Raw genomic sequence first — 24527 nt, forward strand, 5'->3', positions numbered from 1 at the left:
GAGTGTGAGTGTGTCTGTGTGTGTGTGTGTGTCTGAGAGAGAAAGGGCTTGGGGGGTTTGGGTGAGTATAAAGGGTGTGTGTGTGTATGTGTGTGTGTGTGTGTGTGTGTGTGTGTGTGTGTGTGTGTGTGTGGAGAGGGGGGTGCCTTGCCCTCCATCCCCACTCTGGCAGCTCCCTCACCCTCCCCGCGGCTCCCAGGGCAACAGAGATTGATGTGCTCGGCCTGCCCGTTGCCATGGCGCTACCTGACGACGAGCACTGCGCTGCAGCGAGCAGGGCGGCAGCCACTGCCTCTGAGCTCACCAATGAGAGGGGAGAAAAGTAAGGGAGAGAGAGGGAGGAGGGAGAGAGAGAGAGAGAAGGGGAGAGGGAGAGAGAGAGAGTAGGGGAGAGGAGAGAGAGAGAGAGAGAGAGAGAAGGGGAGAGGGAGGGAGGGAGAGAGAGGCAGGGAGGCTTCCGTTTCATCCGGCAGCCGTGCTGCCGCACACACTCGCTCCATTCGCTGGAATTAAATCACGCGGCGCTCAGAGACAGCGCCGTGAATTATTTATGGGAGCCCGCTGCCCAGCTCGGCACTAATAAAGTTACGGCTGCCACTAATTTGCAGTTTGATGAGGTGGGCTTTTAGCAAAGGATTCTGGGCGAGCATTAAGTACATATTGTTTTTACAGATTTGATTACTTTTTTATTGTTATTGTTATTAATGCACTGGGCATATACTGGAGTGTGGTGACTCTCACAGTGCAAAGCACTGGAAACCAAAGGTGCCAATAACTTACATCAGTCAGAAGACCCATGTAAAAAAATATTTCCTGAAGTGCAAGCACTGTGTCTAAATATGTATACAGGAAGACTGCATAGATGTATACAGTATATATATATATTTATTATTTATATTTTCATAGGCTTGGTAGAGTCAGATATACAATAGCATGCTGCCAATGGCGAACTACAAGCGCATTCATCATTTCCTTCCTCATATTATTCAGGCTAATTTGGGTCAGTATATAGATGCCCTGCCTTTGATCTGCCGCCTCCATGATTGCGAATAACACGCTAAACATCAGCGTGGCCTCCAGCGTGGCACTGTGGGAGAAGCGGTCAGCGGGGAGAGGCGCTTAGTGCGCAGCGGTCACAGTCACCGCCGGAGAACACCCCGCGGCTAGCGTCTCTGAAGGAGGCCGGCTGCCATCCTCGGCAGCGGAGATAAAACACAGCAGCGTCCCGCTAGCGCGCCGGCCCCACTAACACGGGCGATTAATTAATCAGAACAGGACACTCGAGCGGCGCGCGGTCACTCAGCGGGGTCCGCCCGGCCTCACGGCGCTGCCGCCAAACGGCGTCCCCAGCTGGCTGCGGGGGGGGGGAATTATTTGAAAAAAAAAAAAAAAAAAAAAAACGACATGGAAATTTCCAGACCCGCTAATTGTCACCTCCCTTCTTCCTTTTGAACTCAAGCATCTTCATGAATAATCTAAAAAGAATAACGTGGCCCTACTGACACTAAATGGCTGTGCGGCGCCTTTGAAACATGCTGCCACTGATACGGCTGCCTTTTTGATGCGGCTAAATGGCCTGCACAGGGCCCACTGACTAAACAAGCGGGCGGGGTGGTTTTGTCTTTTGAGCAACTTAAGCGAATCAGGAGGGAAGGCGTTACGAGTGACACCCATCTCTCTCTCTCGGTCACCCTCTCTCTCTCTCTCTCCCGCCTCAGGCGAGTAGTGCTCGGCCCCGCGTTGCGACGGCAACTGCACACCGCTGACAAAGACGTATGGACAAATCTTCACATTAGTACTTGAGCTGCTTCCCCTGCACCTGATAGATGGAGTCTAGCAGCGCCACACAATTCTATTAGGGGGAGAGAAATGCGCTCGCGCTGACGGGAAACGCACTCGCCTCCATCATACACCCCCCTGTTCACAGTGAGTTCTGAAAGAAAGTGAGGGAGGAAGAGAGAGAGAGGGAGGGAGGGAGTGGTGGAGGAGAGAAAGCGACAGAGGAAGGAGCAGAGTGACACCCTAACCATTATGAGTGGCGTCATCCATCACAGGGTATTGTCTTGTCCTTGTAATAACTCCTGATGCACTTGTTTCTGCAGTTGCTCCTCATGATAGTGGGCCCTCCACTAAGACTAATAGGGCCCACGTCCAGCCGCTGCTGTTTGCACGCGCACGCAGGCGTCACACACAATCAGGTGGGCGTGGGCCAGGATGGGACTTAAAGGAGCGCAGACAGGGAAGAGGTGGAGATGAGAGGAGCATCCGGCAGCTCCTTTATATGAGCATGTGTGGACTGGATAAGTGTGTGTGTGTGTGTGTATGAGCATGGGTTTATGAGAGTGTTTGTTTGAGTGTGGCTGTATGAGTGAATTTGATTGAGCGTGTGTGAATGTCTGTGTGTGTGTGTGTGTGTATGAGCATGTGTTTATGACTGTTTATGTGTGTGTGTGTGTGTGTGTGTGTGTGTATGGAGAGGAGAGAGTCTGTATATTTGTCTGTGTGTCTGTCTATGCATCTGTGTGTGAAAACCCCCCAGGCTATCAGTGCTACGTGGTCTCTCAATTAAGCTCTGAGTGGTGCATGAGTGAAATGAGAGAGAGAGATGAATGTGTGTGTGCTTATGTGTATGTGTCTATGTTTGTGAGTCTGTTTGTGTGTGTGTGTGTGTGTGTGTACAGGGACCCTGTGGGGTATGACTGATATGAGATACACAGGAGGAATGTGCATGTGTCTATGTTTTTGAGTGTGTGTGTGTGTTTGTGTGTGTGTGTTCATGGGTGTGTGCTCATGGGTGTGTGCTCGGAGCTCTGTTTTTTGCATGGCTATCCGTGTGCTCATTGTAGTCTCTCAATTAGCTGCAGAGGGCTCCCGAGGGGCAGCTCTGTTTGAGCAGCGCTGTAAAACAAACAAGCCCATGACTGCACACAACATCTCCCTGGGCAACCATTCCACACAGCTCCAGTCGCCCGGCACAGCGCCGACGCCCAACAGCACATCCCTCTCTCCCTCTCTGTCTGTCTACCTCTCCCTCTCCTTTCCTCTGTCTCCCTCTCTCCATCTCTCTCTCTCTCTCTTCCTCCCTCTCTGTCTCCTTCTCACTCTTTTCCTTGTCGAGTCTAATTCCTCCACTGCGGGCCGAGCCAGTGCTGAGAGAGGTTTATGGCTCGGCAGTTTTCACACTCTCAGCATTTTACTGCATCCTCCGCCACACTCTGTGGCTGGAAGCGTGGCCAAATAGGGTCTGAAATGCTCACTGCACATCACTTGTGTCTCATTCTCTCCTTCCCTCCTCCTCCTCCACAACATCCACCCATCCATCCATCCACCTCCATCCACCTTACGATGAGATGTTCCTGTGGTGATAAAATTTTATTTGACCAATAAAGATGCACCATATGTACGCCTGGCCTCTCTCCTCTGTCCCTTCTCTATAGTCCATTTAAGGAATAGAGACTCCTGAGTGCTTGTGAGGGCTGGACAGCTTGCAGCGCCTCCGCTCCGTCTTCAGTGGTCGGTACATCACTCTTGACCAAAGCCTAAACACTACTCTGGGCTACTCCACTTCTCCTGAATAGCCCTACACGGCGCATTTAGGGGCACTTCTGACGAAAGCTCGGCGTCCATTAAGGACTGCAGTGAATGGGGATGGCCAGAGTACATCATTAATTTCCACGGTCCCTGTCACCGACGCAAGTTGAGGTGCACTTACAACAGCATCACAGCTGCTTGAGTGGCACTCTGCGTTTATGATCTGGAGTGTTCATTAAGCATCTCCAAAAGCCGTGTTGCACCACATTTACATTGGGAAGTGGGAAAGTGGGGAGGGAAAGAGAGAAGGAGGGAAAAAAAACATCAAAAAAGGAGGAAAAAAACAAAACGTCGAGGATGGATCCTTTAGACTGAAAACCCTGAATGCACAAAATATTTGCACCCGCAGCTCGGCTGAAAGGAACGGGAAAAAAGCGCTCCGCGCGGCTCCTTGAAGGTGTTGGATATAAATAGGCTTTTAGCAGCTACACAAATTATCAGGACGCTGGCGCACGGTGATTTCTGGCCCTGACACCAGCTGCCATCCAGCACGGGAGAAAAATAAAACACAAGCGCGAAAACGACAAGAAGAATGAGTTTCTGGAGGGAGCGAGAGAGAGAGGCGAGGGCGAGCAGAGTGGGGGCAGAAATGCATTTCCCCGAGGGTAGGTGCCAGCAGGGTGGGGGTGGAAATCACCTTGTGCAGTGCGCCATATCATTTGCATGGTTTATACTCTCCAAGGCTTGCCCATGCAAATGACTCATAAAGCAGAAATAGAGAGACTTTGGAGAGGGTGTCAGGAGTGAATTTATATGGGAGCGCCGGGCAGCGGCGGGCCCTAAATCATTTTCAATTAGGTGACACTTTCAATATCGAGCTGCTGATTTAGAGATATTGAAACTTCTTCTCGTGCTCCGATGAATTTGCGGGGGTTATTGGACCTCGTGATACATCTTTCTCCTTCCCACCTTCATCTCCGTCTCCCTGGCATCCTCCTCCTTTGTTTCTGGACGACTGGTACGTGATCGCAGGCTCACAACAAAAGGCTTTGCAGTCCTCCGCTATCCCTCACACGGGCTCCACTTCCACTGACACATAAAAGCCCAAACGCCTTTGCTGGACATAGTAGTTTCATTTCACACAACTCACTGTGACAACTTGTTTAATGCCCTTAAAATTACGCTCGAACATACAGGACATTATCCAACGAGCGAATTATACACCTCCTCGCATTGACTGCCTTTGAGAAACTCAAAAAGCGCCCCAAAAAAAAAATCCCTCAAGTTTTACGATGGGCCCCGGGAAGGCTTGAACTTTACGGCTCCCCGCCATCCACTCCCTCACGCGCTGACAGTGGCGAGCGTTTGGGACCTCGGTGCAGGGGAACACTGGCGCTCTCGGCTTTAATAGTCATTCCCGCGCGGCCTGATGGAGTGCCGTATATCGAGCCCCCTTTTTCAGGCAATAAAGTGGCAGTGTAAATGGAACCGTGGCCTCCCCTTTGGACCTATACATTTGATTTCCCCCACTCAGCGGCTGACAGGTCTGGTGTGGGCGATAACACGTCTAGGAACAATGGAAATATTGTAAAGCTAATGGAGGCGCTTGGGCTGCCGAGACATAAATCAGACAGCTGGCACTGATGTGCTTTTTCAAAAGCAATAAGGGAGGCAATACCTCCCAGAGAGGAGAGGGGTGGGACACCCTGTCCTGACACACACACTCTCGCTCTGTCTCCCTATTACACACACATACACACACTCTCTCTCTCTTATTCTGGCTCTCCACACACACACACATACACACTCTCTCTCTCACACACACACTCACTCCCTCTGTCTCTCCCTCACATACACACACTCTCTCTCTCTTTTACACACACACACATTCTCTCTCACACACACACAAAAAGGACCCATAAAATGATTGGGAGCCTGAGCAGATGAGTGTGTGCAATGGTTACGGTCTATGAGCAGTATGCCATTACTTGGGCCAAGGAGAAAGATTAGTGCAGGAATAAAAATGGAGAAAAAATGACCCCGTCACACATTTACATTCCTCTCCTCCACTCAGCAGTAACTCCAGCTCATCTCGCTACTCTTCTGCTCTCTGACACGCTTGTTACATTGTTTGGTGTAAAGTTGAACAGAGCCGTGCGCTGCATGCCTAATGCTCAGTGCTAGCTAGGCTAGCGATATCAAGCTGTGGTATTGTTTGGTGTAAAGTTGAAAAGAGCCGTGCGCTGCATGCCTAATGCTCAGTGCTAGCTAGGCTAGCGATATCAAGCCCCCAGGTCATCCTGTCAAGAGGAAGCATGCCACATTCTGCTTCACTGGAAAAATCCTGTCAGGAGGAAGCATGACACATTCTGTTCCACTGGAAAAATGTCAAATGTGTGTCAAACGGCTGAACAAGGCTTGATTCGCAGTTCACACACTGTCTACATGAGAAATGTCAAATTCCGTCTCTCTCCAAAGATATATGCATTTATGCAAGGATAGCAAATATATTGAAATATTCCATCAGACAAAATTCAGGAAATAAGTAGACGTCTATTTTGGTACAACATGCTCACATGCCTCATAAGCAATAGTAGGTCTCCCCACAATCATGGCTATGATCAGCGTCCTGTTGTTGTCTTTTAGGAGATCTTTTTGGGGTTCCATTTACCCACATGCACTCACACAGTCAGGCACACACACTACATGCATTCAGACTGTGTCATAGGATATATTTCACACACACACTATATACATTCAGACTGTGTCATAGATATATTCACACACACACTATATGAATTCAGACTGTGTCATAGATATATTCACACACAGTGAGAGACACCCAGAGAGTGCTGCTGTATCAGGAGAGGCTCAGGCGGAACATCCCGATAACTGAAAAGTGACAGACAGAAGATTAGGGTGCCTCTCCTCAGCCTCCGCATTCCCTCCTCTTCCTCTTCCTCCTCCTCCACCTCCTGCTCTGTTCTGCCCAGCGTCAGCGGGCTCATTGGGATCGCTGGGCTCTGGCAGCGGGCATTGTGGCGCAGTGGCACTGCGGCTGCCAGCTTTGTTTAAAGCGCAGGCAGCCCGGGTGATTAGACACACTCGGCAGGCCTTAAATCTCCATTAATCACCGGGCCTCCATTCACACGCGCCACGCGCTGACACAGATAAGGTCCCTCGCAGAAGAGAGAGAGAGAGAGAGAGAGAGAGAGAGAGAGAGAGAGAGAGAGAGAGAGAGAGAGAGAGAGAGAGAGAGGAGGGAGGGAGAGAAAAGAAAAGAGAAAGGAGAAAAGGAAAGAGGGGGCAAGGTAAAAAAGGGGGAGGGTGAGAGAAAGAGAGAGGGGAGAGAGAGAGAAAATAAAAGAGCAGGAATACGGGGGAGAGATCACAGGCCTGTTAAGAATAATAAGCTGCAGCGGCGATGGGAGCCGCTGATTAAATTAAAGTCTCATTAATCAGGCCCTCCATGACTCCCTGGCTACCGCTCCCTCTCCTGAGAAGAGAAAAACCCTCCATCAAACACAGAGCCCACTCCAGTCCACTCCAGTCCACGCCGGCAGGATGGCGGCCTCCTAAAAGAGCTTAACGGGAGCAGGTGTGATAGGTGTGAAGACGGGCGAGGCGGCGAGATTGGTGTCTCGCTCCAGAGGTTCCGGAAGCATCCGCCGCTCAAACGTCAGATCCCCTGACTGGACACACATGGACCTCCTTACGTCCGGCTCAGTGCAGCGCTTTGTTAGCCATCAGTGAGAGAGAGAGAGAGAGAGAGCAATCAGTGTAGCTGACACCCAGCTGATGTGTGTGATCCAGAGTGTGAGCTTATCCTCCTCCAAGGAGTCTCTGGGTAATCTTATGGAGGCTGGGCGACATGCTGCGCTGGGCCTCCTGCCTCAAACACAACACTAATGCTTTAAAAGGCTTACAAGGCTAATAATGAAGAAATCACACCATATTTGCAAGCATGGTGCTGAATAAAGCTTGTTAGTTGAAAGCAGCACTCGGTTTTTTTCCCTTTTCTTTTTATGTGACACAACACGGCCGTTTTTTATTTGGCTGGCGAAACCCCTGGCACCTGCCAACACCATACCCCCGGTGGACGTCAACGACGATCAAAGGAAGCTCTTCAAAAAAGATCAGACTACATTGTTTGCCTTGTTTGTCAGCCCCCCAAAAAAAACACAACACCCGAAGCATAACAATACCCTCCAGGCAAACACACACACGCACACACACACGCGCACACATACACGCACCTTTCCTCTTCTCTTTGACAGTGTGTGCTCTGCGCTGTGTGAGTAATGGTTTTTCTATGGGCAGTCTGACCCCCCACATATCTAATGGCACGGCAAACAAACAGGGGGAGTGCACCGACAAAGAGAGAGCAGAATGGAGGTGAGGGGGAGGAGAGGAGAGGAGGAGGAGGAGGAGAAGAGGAGAGGAGAGGAGAGGAGGAGGAGTGGAGAGGAGGATGGCATGAGGGTGGGGAGGAAGAGGAGGGGGAGGAGAGGAGAGGAGGATGGCATGAGGGTGGGGAGGAGGAGGAGGGGGAGGAGAGGGGGAGAAAACAGGCACCCAGCCATGTGTGAAAGACATAATAGAAAATGTCAAAAGATGTAAGGGATGACAGCAATGAACTGGCTGCGTAAGACTGCGCACTCTGTCAAACAGCGAGGGGAAGGCTCTCATCTTTTCTTCCCATCTCTCCACACCTTCCCTCTCTATCTGTCTCTTTTATCTGCGGGTCTGCGTGCCACTTGTACTCGTGACTTGGGCTAAGCTGCTGCGCAGCCCTTTCTCAGTCTCAATTCTACACACACAGTTGTGAGTGCGCTGCACTGACACGACTCCCGAGGTAGAGAGAGAGAATGTTCCAGCATGGGTCATGCATCAGGATGACTTGATCAAAAGAAAACCACTACTGAATCCAACATCCAAAAGAGCTCTAAACAAACTGCAGTCGACTTCCTGTTCCAACTCATTTCACTCTTCCTCTTTATTTTCAATCATTTTGCACGCAAGTGTAAACACTTTCAGCAACATTTATTTCTGGCGCCGTAAACCTTTATAAATAAAATGCCCTTGCCATCGCCGGCTTGCATAATTAGCCCGGGATTAACGGTGTCTCAGCACTCCACACGACAGGGCCACCACGATGACAGGTGCTACAGCAGAGTGTAACGAAAAATAGAACAGAAAAGCCCAACAATCTTTCACCATATGGGTTCTTAGAAAAGATTTTAAATGGAAATCAGTGACAATACGCCTAATTATGCTGTAAAACGGCTGTCATTATCATTTTGCCTACACAATTATTGGGCATAACTAGCAAAGATTGCATCTAATTTATCAGGCAATATTTTAATTAGCTTTGGCAAATGCACATTGTTAATCTATGAAAATTCTAATATCAACATCAACATGATTAAAAGATCATTTTCGACGCAAGAACACAAATATAAATGAGTTTAGATGATTCTGAGACAAAGGGAATGAGCATCAATACACATCTGGTGAGGCCTATGTAGCAGGTTTTATGGAGTAAAACGATGCACCATATTTCATTCTCTAGACCATGTTCACTGGGTGCTGGTAGAACATAAATTATCCCGAGATAATGTGACAAACAAATAAACAATAGGCTACTCTTTGGAATTTTGATTTGTCCTTGAAAACAAACCAGGCTACAGATAATTATCTCGACATGAGACAAATTACCTTTTGCTTTTTATGCAAAAGAGAATTGTGCAGATATGACAGACCACATACTCTCATGTCAAGGAGAGGGGGGCGGCTGTGGAAGTTTAGTTAGAAACACTCCTGCCAGTCAAGGATAACTGTCCCCTTTGTCCCATTTCTTTTCTCAGCTGTGTGTGAGTGTGTGTGTGTGTGTGTGTGTGTGTGGGCGTCACTAACTCTATACTGTGTGCTTAGTAGCCCTGACCCATAAAAAACAGTTTTTTGATTAACATCAATACCCTTAACCTGAGCCAATCACGGCTGCCATTATTACCTACTTCATGAAAAGCTTGCTTTCATTTAAAGAAAGGCATGGAACCATAACAGTCAACCCCCCCCCCCCCCCCCCCCCCCGCTTTGGAGCTAAACTATTGTGCCCATTGTGTGGTAGTAAGTAGTGGTTTTGACTAGGAAAAAAACCATAATCTATACTCCATTCTCAGAGAAGAAAGACGAAAAAAGGTTCGTCTGCTTAGCGTGAATGCAATTCATGACATAAAGCGCAGGAATTGGAACACAATACTAAATCTAAAGTATGGGGATGTGGATTACCACCAAAAGCAGAGGTGCACCAGGGAGCCTGCTTGCAAATTCAAACAATAACCCCCCTCCCCCTTCACACACACACACACACACACACCCCTCCCCTCTATGGCGCCTGTTCTTCCCCTCAGCACTGATAAATATTAATATCAGATACGGCGGCGTGGGCCAGACAACGATCTTATCAGCGCGAAAGGAAGAGATTGCTCCGCAAGCGTCTGTTCTTGAGCTTGCAATCTTATCGAATGAGATTCCAAACGGAGCGACTCTGATTCATGTCGCTGACACCGAGACCAACGACTCCGACTCAAATGTCACACACGCGTGGACCTGCTGTGAGCAGGAAGGCTAAAAGTCCAAACACACACACACACATCCACTCTCTCCTGAAAGAATTACGATCCGCCAACATCCTTGAAGTAGTACCCTACGCCCTTTGATGGATAGATAGGCAGACACAGATAGGCAGATGGATGGAACACTGCTTTAAGGCCAGGTAGGTCATAAAATCACTCAAATGACAACAGAATGTAAAAACGTAGGTTTAAGCAGAAAGATGGAAAAAACAGTTTACTGACTTTGGAGAACAATTGGACAGTTGGAAAGAGGAGAGGTGGTACAGCACAAGAGTCACCGGTATTGTCTGTGTCTCCAGACTCTGAAATCAATCAAAGTAGAGTGTAGTATTTTGAAACAGATCAGCAAGGAGAGGGTATAGTTCACCAGTTTGTTGTTGTTGTTGTTGTTTACTCTAGCAGCAGCGACAGCAGAAAGAGGCAAGTCAACAGACACAGAGGCCATGTGCTCCCGCACCAAAAATGAACACACAAGAACCACATTGAACTCGTCTTGTGCGCTTCACACAACAACGCAGACAGGAAGTAAACACGGCAGACGTGGGGACGGAGGTGACATCTGCTGATGAGCTAAGTGGCAGCTTAGCAAAGGTGTGAGCTGCAAATGTGTGAGTCGCGCATGCTAAGCACACAATTAAAGACACTCTGCATGACCACAACCACGCTAGCTCATCACCTCAGTGTGCCCCATGCACCACACAAGGCTCTCTTAGTGAGGACATGATAGCTCTGCCTACAAATATATATTCTGCAGGAGAACTACAAGAAAAGACTATGTTTCAGGGCCCAAAGTATTGTAAAGGACTCCTCACATCCTGACCATGGACTTTTGAAAAGACTGAGGTCAGGCAAATGTCTCTGCAGAGAACAGAGAGACTGAGGAGGAGGAGGAGACTGAGGAGGAGACTGAGGAGATTGTACACACACTGCACTTTATACTCTCTCTTGCTATTTATTACAAATATTTCTTGATCTTTCTTTCTTCACACTTGCATAGAAAAAGCTGAACGCCAAAAAGAAATTTCACTACATGATTGACGTTAGAATTGCTATGTATGTGACAAATAAACCTCCTTGTATCCTTGTATATATACCTGACAAAGGAAGCCATTTGAAACGTAACCCTACATGGAAGCATCTGTAGCTTGCCGACTTCAGAAATAGTAGGCAGCAAACATCAGCTAGAAGACTAGACTGACAGCTATGACAGCTTCCTGACAGATGGCAGTGTGACTGACACACTCTCGCTCTCCCACACTCGCTCTTCACGGAGTAATATTTATTTGTTCTTATCAAAATGCCTCTAAAACTAGTGATTGTGTAAGTCCTTGTCCTTGCCCCTTTGCCTCTCAAGGCCTATTGATGCTCTGAAGTGGTCCTATTTTCAGTGTGGATGAAAGGACCACACAGCTGAAATTCTTACATCCAAGAGAGGGTAGAAAATGTGATTGTATGTCTGGGTGAGTCGCAACATTCAATAAAGCCCTTAGGTCCTTCACAAACCAGAGGACGTTGTGTCTGCTTGAAAGCAGTGTTTTAGAGCTAATACATTTCTTTCATTCCATGCTGAAGAAGGGATATGAAAAAAGCCAAGTGATTTGATAGAGAGATTCCTATGAGGCGCCCAAACAACCTTTACAGGCTTTTCCCTGATTCAAAAGGCATTTCATCACCACACTCTATTTACATGATCAAACAGCACACGCACACGCACAACAAAGATGTATGCATTCCTGTATGTTTGAGTGTGTGTGTGTCAGTGCCTAATGCAACGGAGAGTAGATTAGTCAGAAAGCCAATTTGCACTTTTTTCCCGAAGGTGCTTATTTGTCTTTTTCATTCTGCAACCGAGTGGCCAAGTCTGTGCCCCCCCCCCCTCCCTTTGTGCATAAACAAATAAAGCAGAATATTTATGGCGCGTCTGCATGGCGGCTCTAATGAAATGGCAGTGCATGCCAGCTCCTTTGAAGAGCTGCGAGGAGCCCTTAAGGTTCAGAGGAGAGAACCTGAATTGTCTTTCCCTCCACTTACTCTCCTTCTTCCTTTGTCCTCCCTCCCTCCCTCTTTTCTTCCCTCCCTCTTTTCTTCCCTCTCTCTCTCTCCCCCCCACCGCCTCCCTCTTTCTAATTTTCCTCAGGATGGGGGAGCCTGGCACATGACATTGATTTCCATCAGCAGGCTTGGAAATAACCTCGCTGTTGCCGGGGCAACCCACGTACATTTACCTTTCTCTTTCTCTCTCTCTCTTTCTCTCTCTCTCTCTTTCTCTCTCTCTCTCTGCCCCCCGTCTCTCTCTTTTGCATATCGCTGCCACCAGTTTTTTTCCCATCAGAGGCGGCGGTGGCCACGGGCCGCGGCAGCGCGGTGGTGAGGATGATGACAAATGTGCTCAGGTGGGGCGGCTCTGGAGGTGGGATGAGAGATAGAGGAATGGAGGAGGAGGAGGAGGAGTGGAGGGGTGGAGGATGGGGGTGGGGTTGGAGGTTGGAGGGCTGACGGATGGGAGTGCCAGGCAGGGAGCGGGGCTGAGGCTGGCACGGGGGGCAGTAGCAGCTGGGGGAGGGGGACAGAGATGGATCCTCACATGAGAGGAGGAAAGAGAGGGAGAGACAGAGAGAGAGAGGGAGGGAGAGACGGAGGGAGAGAGGGAGAGACAGAGAGACAGAGAGAGAGAGGGAGGGAAAGGAGAAGGGTGGTGAGCAAGAGATGAGAGATGTAGTAGTGGGGGCAGAGACACCTGTAGCCCTCATCCTGCTAATTAACAGTGGGACAGCATGAGTGTGTGTGTGTGTGTGTGTGTGTGTTTATATGAGTGTATGCACGCATATATAAGTGTGTGTGTGTGTGAGAGAGAGAGAGAACACACACTGGCTGAGCAGAGTGATGAGGAGCAACCGAGGAGCAACCGAGTTCTGCAGCAGGTGTAGGAGCCGCAGGACCCGTCCACACACACCAGTCCACTCGCTCTCCCTCCGACAGCACAAGGCCGAGAGGGGCCACGATGGCCTCTCCTGTCCCACGCCTCCCTGTCAAGGAGTCTGATTTGAATGCATTACAGATTCATTGACCTCTGGCCCCCTCTCTCTCTCGCCTCGACGGCTCAGTGCAGCCAGAGAGGACTGAGGGGCTAACTCACGACAGCGGAGAGAGAGAGGGAGAGAGAGAGAGAGAGGGAGAAAAACGAGGGATAAAGTGAAAGAGTTAAGGCTGATAGGGGGGACCATGAGAGACCCGTGGGGGCCAGTGGAGGCAAGAGACCCCCGCAAAAGGCCTTGCCTACCTCTCCACATCAGCGGCCCGGTGGAAGGGCAGCCGAGGGGAAAATGAATTTCTTATTACCTGATTATATTATTAGGCTGCGCGTGAAGAGTGTCTGTTAAATATTCCGTCAGCATTTCAGCGGGCAGGCGCGGGCAGGCCAGCTAGTCAGACGGGCGAGCAGGAGAGTGGTAATAGTCTGAGACGTGCCTCCCCGACTGCAGGAATAAAGACTGGCGTTGGCAATATGCTGGCAGAAAGCAATTTGCTCAGGACACCTCCCCCCCCACACATACACACACACCACCTTGCAGAGTACTTCACCCGTCAGACAAGATCTCAAACCCCCCGCCCAGCCCCGGTTCGTTGACGCGGGCCGGCAGTCACGCTCGAGGGCTCCAGCGAAGCGGGGAGCCGGCTGGGTAGACACTTTTCCCTCCCCACATCCGCACACGCTGACGGAATCTATCAAGGCTGCGGATCAGCTCGACAGCCAGCCAGATTGGGTGGCGTGGGGAGGGGGGTTAAAGAGATGACCTGGGAGAGACGAGAGGCTCACATTACCCCTCCACACACACACACACCCCCAAACACACACAAACACACACACACACACACACACACACCCAAACACACACACACACACACACACACACACACCCAACACACACACAAATACACACACGCACACACACCCAAACACACACACCCAAACACACACACATCCAGCATCCAGACCCTTGCTGGGCACAATAAAAAAAACAAAGTGAAGAGCAAGATAAAGCATGTGCCGCTGCGGAGCCTCTTTCCCGACTGTGATGAGGACTTTAGAGGCCCATTAGGCCACGCAGGAGGCCGGGGGAGCGAGGCCAATGAGAAGCGACACCTGGAAGCCACGGCCGTTAGACACGCCGCCGCCACCACCGCACAACGGATGGACGCACGGGGGCGAAGTGCACGCAGGACGCTGAGCAAAAGTACCCATGGCTGAAAAAAAAGAAAAAAGAAAACCTACAAATATGCAGCGATAAGGATTGGCTGGGGCCACCCCCTTGCGTAAATAAAATGTATCATTAGCACATTCATGAGGAGAGGAGAGAGCGCAGTCGAGTTGGAGTCAGTTTTTCTCCTGGAGGGCAAAGTTTGTCTTTTTTTTTTTAGCCCTTTGCTGCCAAACATGTGCGCTGTGTGACCAAGGAAAGGGCACATTTGCATACTATCCATACAGAAGCAAATCTGATCATATAAATGTAAATAAGGGGGGGGGCTTAGAGTATGTTTTCCTTTTAAAGGCAGGGGTTTGATAACGAGAGAGAGAGAGAGAGAGAGAGAGAGAGAGAGAGAGAGAGAGAGCGAGATAGGCAGAGGGAGAGAGGCTGTGAGTAGACGTAGCGTCTCCCACATCAGATACGCACATGAGTGTCGGAGCTCAATTAGCCTCTGCCCACATGCTGGCTAACTACACACAGCAGCACAGCACATGCACTCGGTGTAGGAGGGGAGATCAGACACCAGGGGGCAGTGTTGCGGCACTAGTATATGACTTACCAACAGCACCTCAGTTGTGCCAAGGGAGAGAGGAGATGAGAGGAGAGTATGGAAGAGGTCACCCAGTTGTAATCAGGGTTTTTTTTCTCTAAATCTGACTCACTCGAGTGAGCCTCAAGTTTTTAAGGAAAAGCTATACAGTCATTTTGTCCTAGTTCATGTTATTTTTATCCCAATGTAACAATCTGGTGCTCTGGAGCGTAAACAGTTTCAAAACACTGTATGTTTCAGGCAGCAGTAATATAATATACTGAAGGCATGCATTCCACATTAGGCTCTCTTATTTGTCTTCAGATCCAATGTCCTCCTCAAGGGTGCTTGATTTGAGGACCTCCAATAGCCTAGTGTTCAAAACAGTGCTCAAAAGCCAGTATTTGGTGACGAAACAAACATCATAGTAATGGTGTTGAAAATTTGGTGGACTGCCTATAGGCAAATATTCTAGTGTACATAAAGGAATCTTCAAGACCATCAGCTGTAGGTTGGCTATTTGCAGTGGTTAAAGTGGGATTTGGCAGGTGGGGGAACCCTAAAATCCAGTGTGGGTGCAACGGGGAAAAATGACTCACCGTTGGACAACATATTGAGTATTGTGGTGTAGCAATACTTTTTGGACAAGAATTGCTAGCTTCTTGGTCACCTCTGTACACGCGAAAAATTAACTCACCATTTATTTTAACAATATCATTGCGCTATACTAAGTGTGGTGAGGCAAGTGCTAGACCGTAATCAAAACCATCAATTCTGACCCAAACAGTGACAATAACCAGCCGCATCCTCGCCTGCAATCCACTGATGGCACTGCATATTCACCCAGAACTTGGCAACGTGCCAACAGCCCCTCCCCTCATAAACCCACCCGTCCATACATCATGTGTGCCCTGAAAGAAAGACAGACACACACACACACACACACACACACACACACACACACACACATATATATATATGAATACCACCCATCACCCAACCACCCTGAGACCCCATCATCCCAGAGGAGCAACTTCATTATTCCTGGTGTTAATCTGCTCAGCGGGTCAGGCCCAGCCAACACACTCTTTATAGCACCCTGACTCAGAGAAGATAACAGTGTGTTGAGCACTATCACAAAGACACCCACACACACACACACACACACACACACAGAGCAAAGCCTTTCCAGAGTCTGTACCTATTCCAACAGCATTACTGTAAAGACAAAGGCAGTTGCTCACATGTAGCCTTGCCAGTGCCTCCAGCACACACAGTGGCCCACACACAATCAATCCCCGTGCAGGTACAGCCGTCACCCCTCCTCTCCCCCCGGCCTCTGAGCACATTCCACCACAGGACGCCCCCATCCCTGTTTACAGCCATATTCCCACTACAAGCACTGAACACTGATACAAGCAAATCACCCCCAGAGAAGCATGTCGCGCACGTGTTTGTGTGTGTGTGTGTGTGTGTCTCTGTCTCCTCTCTTTTCCTTTCGCTGACTTTAATTAAATTTGCAGCTGTCTTTTAATCAAAATGAGGCTAATTTGCATATGGGCTGGGCAGCAGTCACACCCCTTACACACACACTCACTCACTCACACACACACACACACACACCTCCACCCACTGTCTAAGGGGTTGGCTATAAGCCAGCAGACAAACAGAGGCGAGTTGTGTTGACGTGTGAACAGACAGGGGAGGTGGAAATGTGTGTGTGTGTGTGTGTGTGTGTGTGTGTGTGTGTGAAGAGAGAGAGAGCATGTGTGTGCGAATGTGCAAGTGTGTGTGAGTGTTTTTATGGGAGATGGCAGGAGGGAGGGCTCTGTGGGCAAACGAGGAAAATCCAAAATTACGCAAGCGAACAGATGGATGCCACAAATGAACACAGATCAACAACAAACAAGGACGCGTCGGGGGACACACAGCCTGGCGGAGGACAGCGCACGGGCGGCGAACGCAACGCCACACCACCGCTGGTTTTTTATCTCCTCCAAAGCGATATAACAAACACACAAACACGGGGACGCAGATGACAGAAAATAGCAAAAACACAAATTCCGCTCGGCTAATTAACCAAACGAGCTGGAGGTGGGAGGGGGGTCGGGGGTGGACGAGTATAAGCGGGTGGTGGGGGCGATTCCATGCACATTTTTTTTTTTTTTTTTTTTTTAAATGCGAAAGCCATTTAACAAAGCGCAATTAATTAGCGACAAATTACCTTGTTGTGGAGACTGGGCAGATGCAGCGACACCCTCGCGGAGGAGGGATGACGATCTTTTGTTTGGTCTGGACCGTTTGGGCTGGGGGTTTTTCGCAGACGTGAGACGAGGGGGGGCGGGGGGGGGGGTGAGACTTCCTTCTGCGCACTCTACCTCTCGGGAGACTGGGGAGATGGGTGGCTGGCTGGCTGGCTGGCACAGGAATACGCTGGCACGAGAGGACGCTGGCACACGTTGGCACGGAGCGGGCGAAACGCTGCCGTGCGAACACCTCACAGTGACGGTGAACATGGGAGGAGAGCATTTCACTCTTGCACTCAATCCACCATGCGCATGCTAAAACATCCAACTGAGTGGAAGTACACTGTGCCAGAGAGAGCTGGTGGAAAAACAGCACAAAGAAATGACATGGATGCAATTATCTTAAAATGACCACTTTAAGCACAATTGCCTTACATACATCCCATGAATAGAGAATACTTCTAATATTTGCTTAAGAAAGACATAAGCTTGTCCAATTCCTTGACGTGTCTACAAAAACAAGTCAAAGTTCAGCCTTAAAGTAAATAATTCGAGTGATGCACAGGGACACACAGTGATGGAGTATGGCTGTGAGGTTCAGCATGTGAGCCTAAATTACATTCGAGTAAAAATGGGTGATTAAAGTGGAGCTGAGCCTGTCACGCTTCAGGAGCCGTTGTGACTGGGCTTCATCACAGGGCTTTAGTAGACAAGACACAGTGTAGAACATGGAGGGGACGTCCTCTGCTGTCAGCACAGTTTTTCATGTTCAGCATAGCATCCTAACTACGCAGACATCACTGTGCCCTGGAACGCAGAGCCCTTCTCTCTGGGTGAGGGCATGAATACAGCTCCTCTGAGCGGCACATTCATTTAATTATGTAGGGTTGCAAAAGCAGAGCATTTGCAAATAAAAGGGAGGGGGGGGGGGGGGGGGGCTCCTACACTGCTCATAATCACTCTCTCCCCCTCTCTCGCCTCGTTCTCTCTCTGTCTATGTTTCTCTCTCTTTCTCGGAGACAGAAGGAGGACTGGACGAATGGTTGAGAAAGGGCGAGACTGAATGCCAACGTGCCACAAAAGGGTGAGGGGGTGAGATGGAGGGAGGCGCCATCTTCTGAACAAACCCGCCGTCCGTCTCCCCATGTCCCATCGGGGCTCCGCCTCACGATAACAAAGAGCTGCGGCAGCTCCGCACGCACCACTGGACTCCACTGGGCCGGCGCGTGCTGGACGCCCTACAGACACACTGCCAGCTGAGATGAAACCCAGCGCTCGTCTGATCTGTGTTGTCCTGCTTATACACTCATTTCCCTCTGCAGTTGCTCAAGAACTGGACAAAATAATCTGTTTTGTCTGTCTACAAACTCAGCAAAAAAAGAAAAAAGAAATTAAAATCGTATATTGTATGTCAGCTCTAAATGATTCAGTACATAATTATGATGTTAGCATATGCCTCTTTTTCACAGCTGGAACAGGCCTAGTTACCAGAGGTGTGTCCATAGTGAGTGGAAAACAAGACACAACACAATACAACACAAATGTGACTTAGAAGTATTAGTATTGACATCCACAGGACCTCTGTATAACGTCCAAAATAGGTTTCATAGTCCTATTGACGTCCAAATGGGGTCATGGTTAGACGTCAAAATAGCGGACCTAGTTTGCACGTCTTGCAGTCTTCCAGAATTGGTCTTGGACCGAGGGACGCAATAAAGACATGATCTGCATGTCCATCAGATGTCTAATGTTTAGTGGGAATCATTTTTCAATTCTAACATATTGATGAGGTCATTTTCCTTTGGCGTACATATTTGGTTTGAGACATAGCTTACCTTTGTTTTTATTTGTTATGTGCCAATAACCATATCTATTGTCTGTAGTTTATTTTTTATTTTATTTTATTTTTAAGGAAAGCTGTCTGCTCTGCATTTTCTTCATGTTTCTTTGCATACTTCAGTGAACTTACTGTATTAGGTAGTTGAGCACACTTGATCTGAATTCAACAGCAGAGACGTGAGTTGGAGAATAGGATACTCTTTATTGACTTGGGTCTGCACTCACTGGACGGCTCAGGTCACTCGTGCATCTCCCGTGGACAGCAACTGTGGGGCTGCACTCACCAACCTGGTGCACAACAGAACATGAGCTCAACACCAGGCTCAGGGTATCAATTTCAAACTGTGCCTAATACAATTCCTCTTTAACAGATAGACAAAGGTAAAGTGAGATAGTGAATAAGTGATCAAGTTGGAACCTTTTTAAAACTTTGAGTCATGTTAGAACCCATTTCATGACCAGATGTTATTAACTGGCTTGTGACCTTGTCATATTCGCTAATTGCATGCCCAAGGAAGGCTTTTGTCCAGAGTTTTGAGGCTCAATGAAAGTGTATGTGTGTGTGTGTGTGTGTGCATTCTGCTCACTTGCACTGTGCCATGCGGAGAGCCTGGACTCTCCTCTGGGTGATGTCCATCTCCAGCAGGCGTGGCAGGATGGGCGCGGTGGCGGGGGGCACGGGGGTCTTGCGGGCGAGCTCCATGTTGTGCAGCGCGCTCCTCATATCCCACACGGGCCTGGCCTCGGGCTCGCTCTGCGCCGGGCTCCTGGGCCACGGGCTGCAACGGGCAGGGCACAGGCCACTCGTTAGCGTCCAACTGGGCCTTTTAATTACTGAGAAAACCCCCAAAGCCCAAACCATCATGCTGTAATGTAATGTTCGTGTTTTAAAATCAAAGAATAAAATAGAGCCATCTGGCCATGTGCTTTGGGTGACAATCCTGGAGTTGGATTTCTATCAAGATTGTCTCTATAATTTGCATGTATGATGATTAAAGCTAGGAAAGCAGCAAAAAAGACACTAAAAATACATGCAGATATACAAACCCTAAACACACTTTCCAATTATGGTGATCAAACATGTAAAATGAGTTCAACATGATTACACAGCCCATCATTCAGGCCTTGCACTTGATCTTGCACAACACAACACAGACCATACCAATAGCAGACTCAGTAGGCCTTTATGACGAGAGCTCGCTCCCTCCTACCTGAACATGATGCGGTGGACCTCCTCTGACCGCTGGTGCAGCATGCGGGCGGGGGCGGTGGGCGGCCGCTGCAGGCGTGAGCGTGAGGGCGGCCTCGGGGCCACCACCAGCTTGTGGGAGCTGATGGACAGAGCAGGCTTCCCCTGGCAGTCACAGCTGCTGGGGTACGGCAGGATCACATGTACCCCACAATCCTCTCGGATCTGAGGCAAGTAGGAGTAGCTTTTTGTTAGAGATTTCCAAAGGCCTTCCAAGAATACTGGTACTGATCAAAATGCAATAGTTATATCATAATGTCAAAATAATGTTAAAAATGATTTATCATTACTTATCATGTACGTTTGTATTTGCACACATGAACTGTTCTTTCGATTTTTCAGGACTTATATAGTTTAACCTACTTCTAACATTAAGGGCGCTAATTTTGTTGTGCTTTCATGCTATAAACCAAATCAATTGGCATGGCAAAACTGGCAATTGTTATATAGTACAGTGGCTATAACAAATGCCCTCCAGGAGGTTCTAGAAGTGCCTGCCCAACCCTTTCACTGCTGGAGAGTAATGGTTCCTATTTGTACCTGTTTAAAGAGGCAGGTGGTGCGTGTGAGGTGCATGAAGCGATCCTCTTCAGCGGCAGCCTGTCTGATGCTAAAGCGGTTCATCACCGCGCGCTCGTACTTCTCCAGTTTAGAGAGGAAGGTGTACGTATCGCTCAGTGCCAGGCCGTCGTTGCACTCCCGGGCACACTGCAACTGGACATTTAGGTTGTGCCTGGGTCAGTGAGTACAAATGTGTACAAATGATAAAACACATCTTACAAAACAGTTTTCATGAGTAATGTCACCCAAAACATCTCAAACTAAAGCCTATAACATCAAGCAGTCTCCCAAACCCCAACCTTTATGAAAACAAAACAGCTCTGCTAAAATACAAGGTAGGAATAATCTGTTGAATGCTAAACAGTCTTAATTGAACACACTTCCATTACCAATGTTTCATAACCAAGCTGCTTACCTAACTTGCATCAGTGCTTTATAGGCAATATATTTCCTCATGAGGCAGGACAGGCGCAGATCGGCAGCGTTGAGCGAGCGCTTGATGGTGTGCTTTGCCATTTGGTAGAGCTTGGAGGGAAGAGCTTCACTTTGGGCCGCCTGACGCAACAGCTTCAGATTGGTTCTCTGTGCTTCCACACTCAGGCGGTACCTCATCGCGGCCATTTCCTTCTGGACGCTCTGCCCATCCCCCATTAAGTCCTCCATGTAGTGCTCCAGGTCCTCCTCCAAGAAGTGGACTACGGGAGATGGTGTTTTGAAGGACGGCGTAGGGGCCGGCTTCACCCGAAACACTGGGCTCTTCCTGAGCTGTGGGTCTTTGTCCACTTTGGGCTGAGGCGACTCAGGATTAGACTCCACGTCTTCTATTTCAGCATCAAAGGAGCAGACGGAAGAGGAGCTGCGAACAGGCAGAGCCTCCAGGCTCACCACTGGCCCAGGGACAGCCGTCACAGAGGGCAGCTTTTCAGCGCCAGCGGGGAGAGACGACTGAGAAGGTGTTCGTGTAAATGCATTTCTTTTCTCTGGAAGAGCGATGACAGGAGTGACCTTTGGAGCAGGCGGCTCTGGCAGTTTGATCTCAGGAGTCGCGGGGCGCTCCTCGGGAGTGGCGGATCGAATTGGCACCCTCACCTCTGACACGTGACGCACAACCTCTGTTTCCCCAGCTGGTGGCGCTGGCTCTTCAACAGAACTAGCCTGAGTTTCTGGTTCAGGTTCGCTCTCCTCCTCTTCCTCCTCCTCCTTCTCCTCCTCATATTGCACCACAGAGACGACAGAGGCCTTTGGAGAGGGGGTCAGAGAGGGGGTCACTGTCAGAGAGGGCTGCTGGATTGGTATGAAAACGGGGGCCGCTTGCTGAAGCCTCTTGACCTCCAGCACAAGGGAGGCGTTGTCTTGCTCCAGGCCAGAGATCTGCAACTTCATCTGGGAGATGTTCCTGTTCCTGCTGTTCAGGTCCGTCTTCAGTCGTGAGATGTACAGCTGTTCAGCTCGTGTCCATGTGCTTGACCGACTCCTCCTGGGCATTCGAGGCCTTCAGGCACTCCAGCTCCTTGCGGAGCCGCTCCGTTTCCCGCGTACGCTCCGCAAGGGCCGCACACATGTTCTGGAGGCCAGCTTGTCCGAAGCTGAAGGCCATGGCCATCGGTTTCTTGCACGACAGGAACTTTGCCATGTCTCTGAACATGAAGCACAGGTTGTCGGTGCTCTCAGCTGCCTGAGCGTCATCATCCAGCAACTCCTCCACAGACGGAGGCTGGAACTGCTGAATCCTCAGAATCATTTTGGCGTTGACCTTAGCCTCTCTCCACCAGCGCCAAACACCATCTTTATCTGTGTACATTTATTTATTGTACAAGAGTCATTTAAGATCAAATCCAACAATATATCCAACATTTATCATTCATCCAACAATAGCCTGTAGCAAATTAAAAATGCACCAAGGGCCTTAATGACTGGATGTAAAATGCCCATAGTACAACTTGGGGTCTTATTATTTCTTCTCAGCTCAACAGCTCAACAGATGCTCATTAATGTTTTTTGTTTTTAGAATTTCACATTCTAAGAGAGAGTTAGGCTACCTCTCCAGTTAAAGCAGTAGCCTGTACCTGTCATTATAGTTCTTACCTTTTGTCTTGTTCTTGTTGGCGTCAGCTGTTAAAATCTGCCTAGAAAGCTGATGCAGGCGCTGAATGCGTGTCTCTACATCCAACAATGACTCCTCAATCTTTTCCTCCATCTCTTCCACCCACTTCTGTGTGATGTCTGCCAAATTATACTCATCCTGCTGAGCCTCAGCCAGGTCCTCGACTTCGAGATCATTATGGAAAAAAGAGAAGGCTGGTTGGGTCTAGGCAGCTCCTTCTCTATGGGCTAAAATGCTGCAAATGATCCACTGCTGCAGGATACCAATTCGAACCATAAAACGACCTTCAAAAAGTGAGCTAGTAGAGCAGTAGGAGCGCTCATGGAGGGCTCCACCTTATACAGTAAATAGGCCACACTCACCAGTGTCCTGGAGCCAATGAAGGACGGTGCTCAGGTGCTCCGTCTTATCAAAGTTGGAAAGAAAGAAGGCTTTAATGAAGGAGCGCGCAAGCTCGCGCCTCTTGCTCATGTCCTTGTGCGGCGCGTCTTCGTCGTCTTCATGGTCGGCCTCCTCCTCGGCCTGTACCACAGCGGCTAGATGGAAGCGCTGCACAGCACTGTTCACGCTATTGAGGATGACCTCAAGTCTGCCAGCCACCTCCTGGAATATCAAAATGCACTCCCATAACTGACTGTGAAACAAATTAATGAAAACTAGTTTAGACTCACTATAGAGCAATAGAGTCCACAATCAAATGCACTTTCTGTCAATTTCAGCAAAATCCCAAGGCCCCGATTCCTGAACATACCCTGCACCATTCTAGCCTGATTAGCACGCAGACCAAAGGTTCGTATGGGTATTCCCCGGCTAGCAACATTCCTTTTGATGCTGAAATATTTATATACCAACATAGGCTAAGCACAGTCAGTTATACATAAAATATATTTTAGTGTTAAACTGATATCCCAGTGAACTTATTTTTTGGAAACAAATAGGCCTACATGTTTGTTTGTTTTTTCGTTTGGAAAAGAAAGTAACTTACCGCTTTGGCTCGTGTGAGCTTTGCCGACTCTATAGTCTGCAACACTAGCTGTACGGAGTCAGGTAATTCTAGAGGGTCAGATTTTATATCACTCAACATTAAATCTACGTCCATTTTTGGTAATCAGTTAACTAGCTAATTTCAAAACAAGACAATAAATAAACCGCGGGACTGACTGGCACGGACATCCTTTCATTCTCCAGACAGAAATAATGGTTAGACAGCGTCATAATTAAACAGCGTTCTAAGGTCAATGGATCAATCCAGAGCTCTGTTCTAGAATCCTTGGTTTTTACGGTAGGCTAAATTTGTATTCAGTTCTGATTAACTTACCCTACATTTTTACAATGCAACATATACATTAGATGTAACAAAAGCCTCCTTATTAGCAGTGTATACAAATTTGTATGAATATTTCCATCAATATGAGATAAAATTGCTTGAACCTAACTTGTAGCTTGTAACCTATAGGCCTACAGCAAGTTATGTACAATGAATATCTGTCTGTTTTGTATGGTTTTCACCTGTAACACCTAAATTGATTGAAACAATTTAGGCATTTATATTTTATTTTCAAAAAATATATCGAAGATAATTC

At 48.6% G+C, this 24527-nt stretch overlaps 1 protein-coding gene across 1 annotated transcript; it reads right to left on the bottom strand.

Annotated features, from left to right (window-relative positions):
• Positions 1-19219: 19219 nt before the first annotated feature.
• On the bottom strand, positions 19220-22420 carry LOC125297183. Its single transcript, XM_048247367.1, has 5 exons — positions 21256-22420; positions 20820-21012; positions 20242-20444; positions 19618-19809; positions 19220-19318 (listed from the first exon to the last, which is right to left on the bottom strand). Exons 1-5 carry the CDS (start codon positions 22323-22325, stop codon positions 19264-19266), a joined length of 1713 nt encoding a protein of 570 aa, XP_048103324.1. The 5' UTR covers positions 22326-22420; the 3' UTR covers positions 19220-19263.
• Between the last annotated feature and the right edge of the window lie 2107 nt (positions 22421-24527).

This window comes from Alosa alosa, chromosome 7, assembly GCF_017589495.1.
Source record: "Alosa alosa isolate M-15738 ecotype Scorff River chromosome 7, AALO_Geno_1.1, whole genome shotgun sequence".
NCBI classification, from domain to species: Eukaryota; Metazoa; Chordata; class Actinopteri; order Clupeiformes; family Clupeidae; genus Alosa; species Alosa alosa.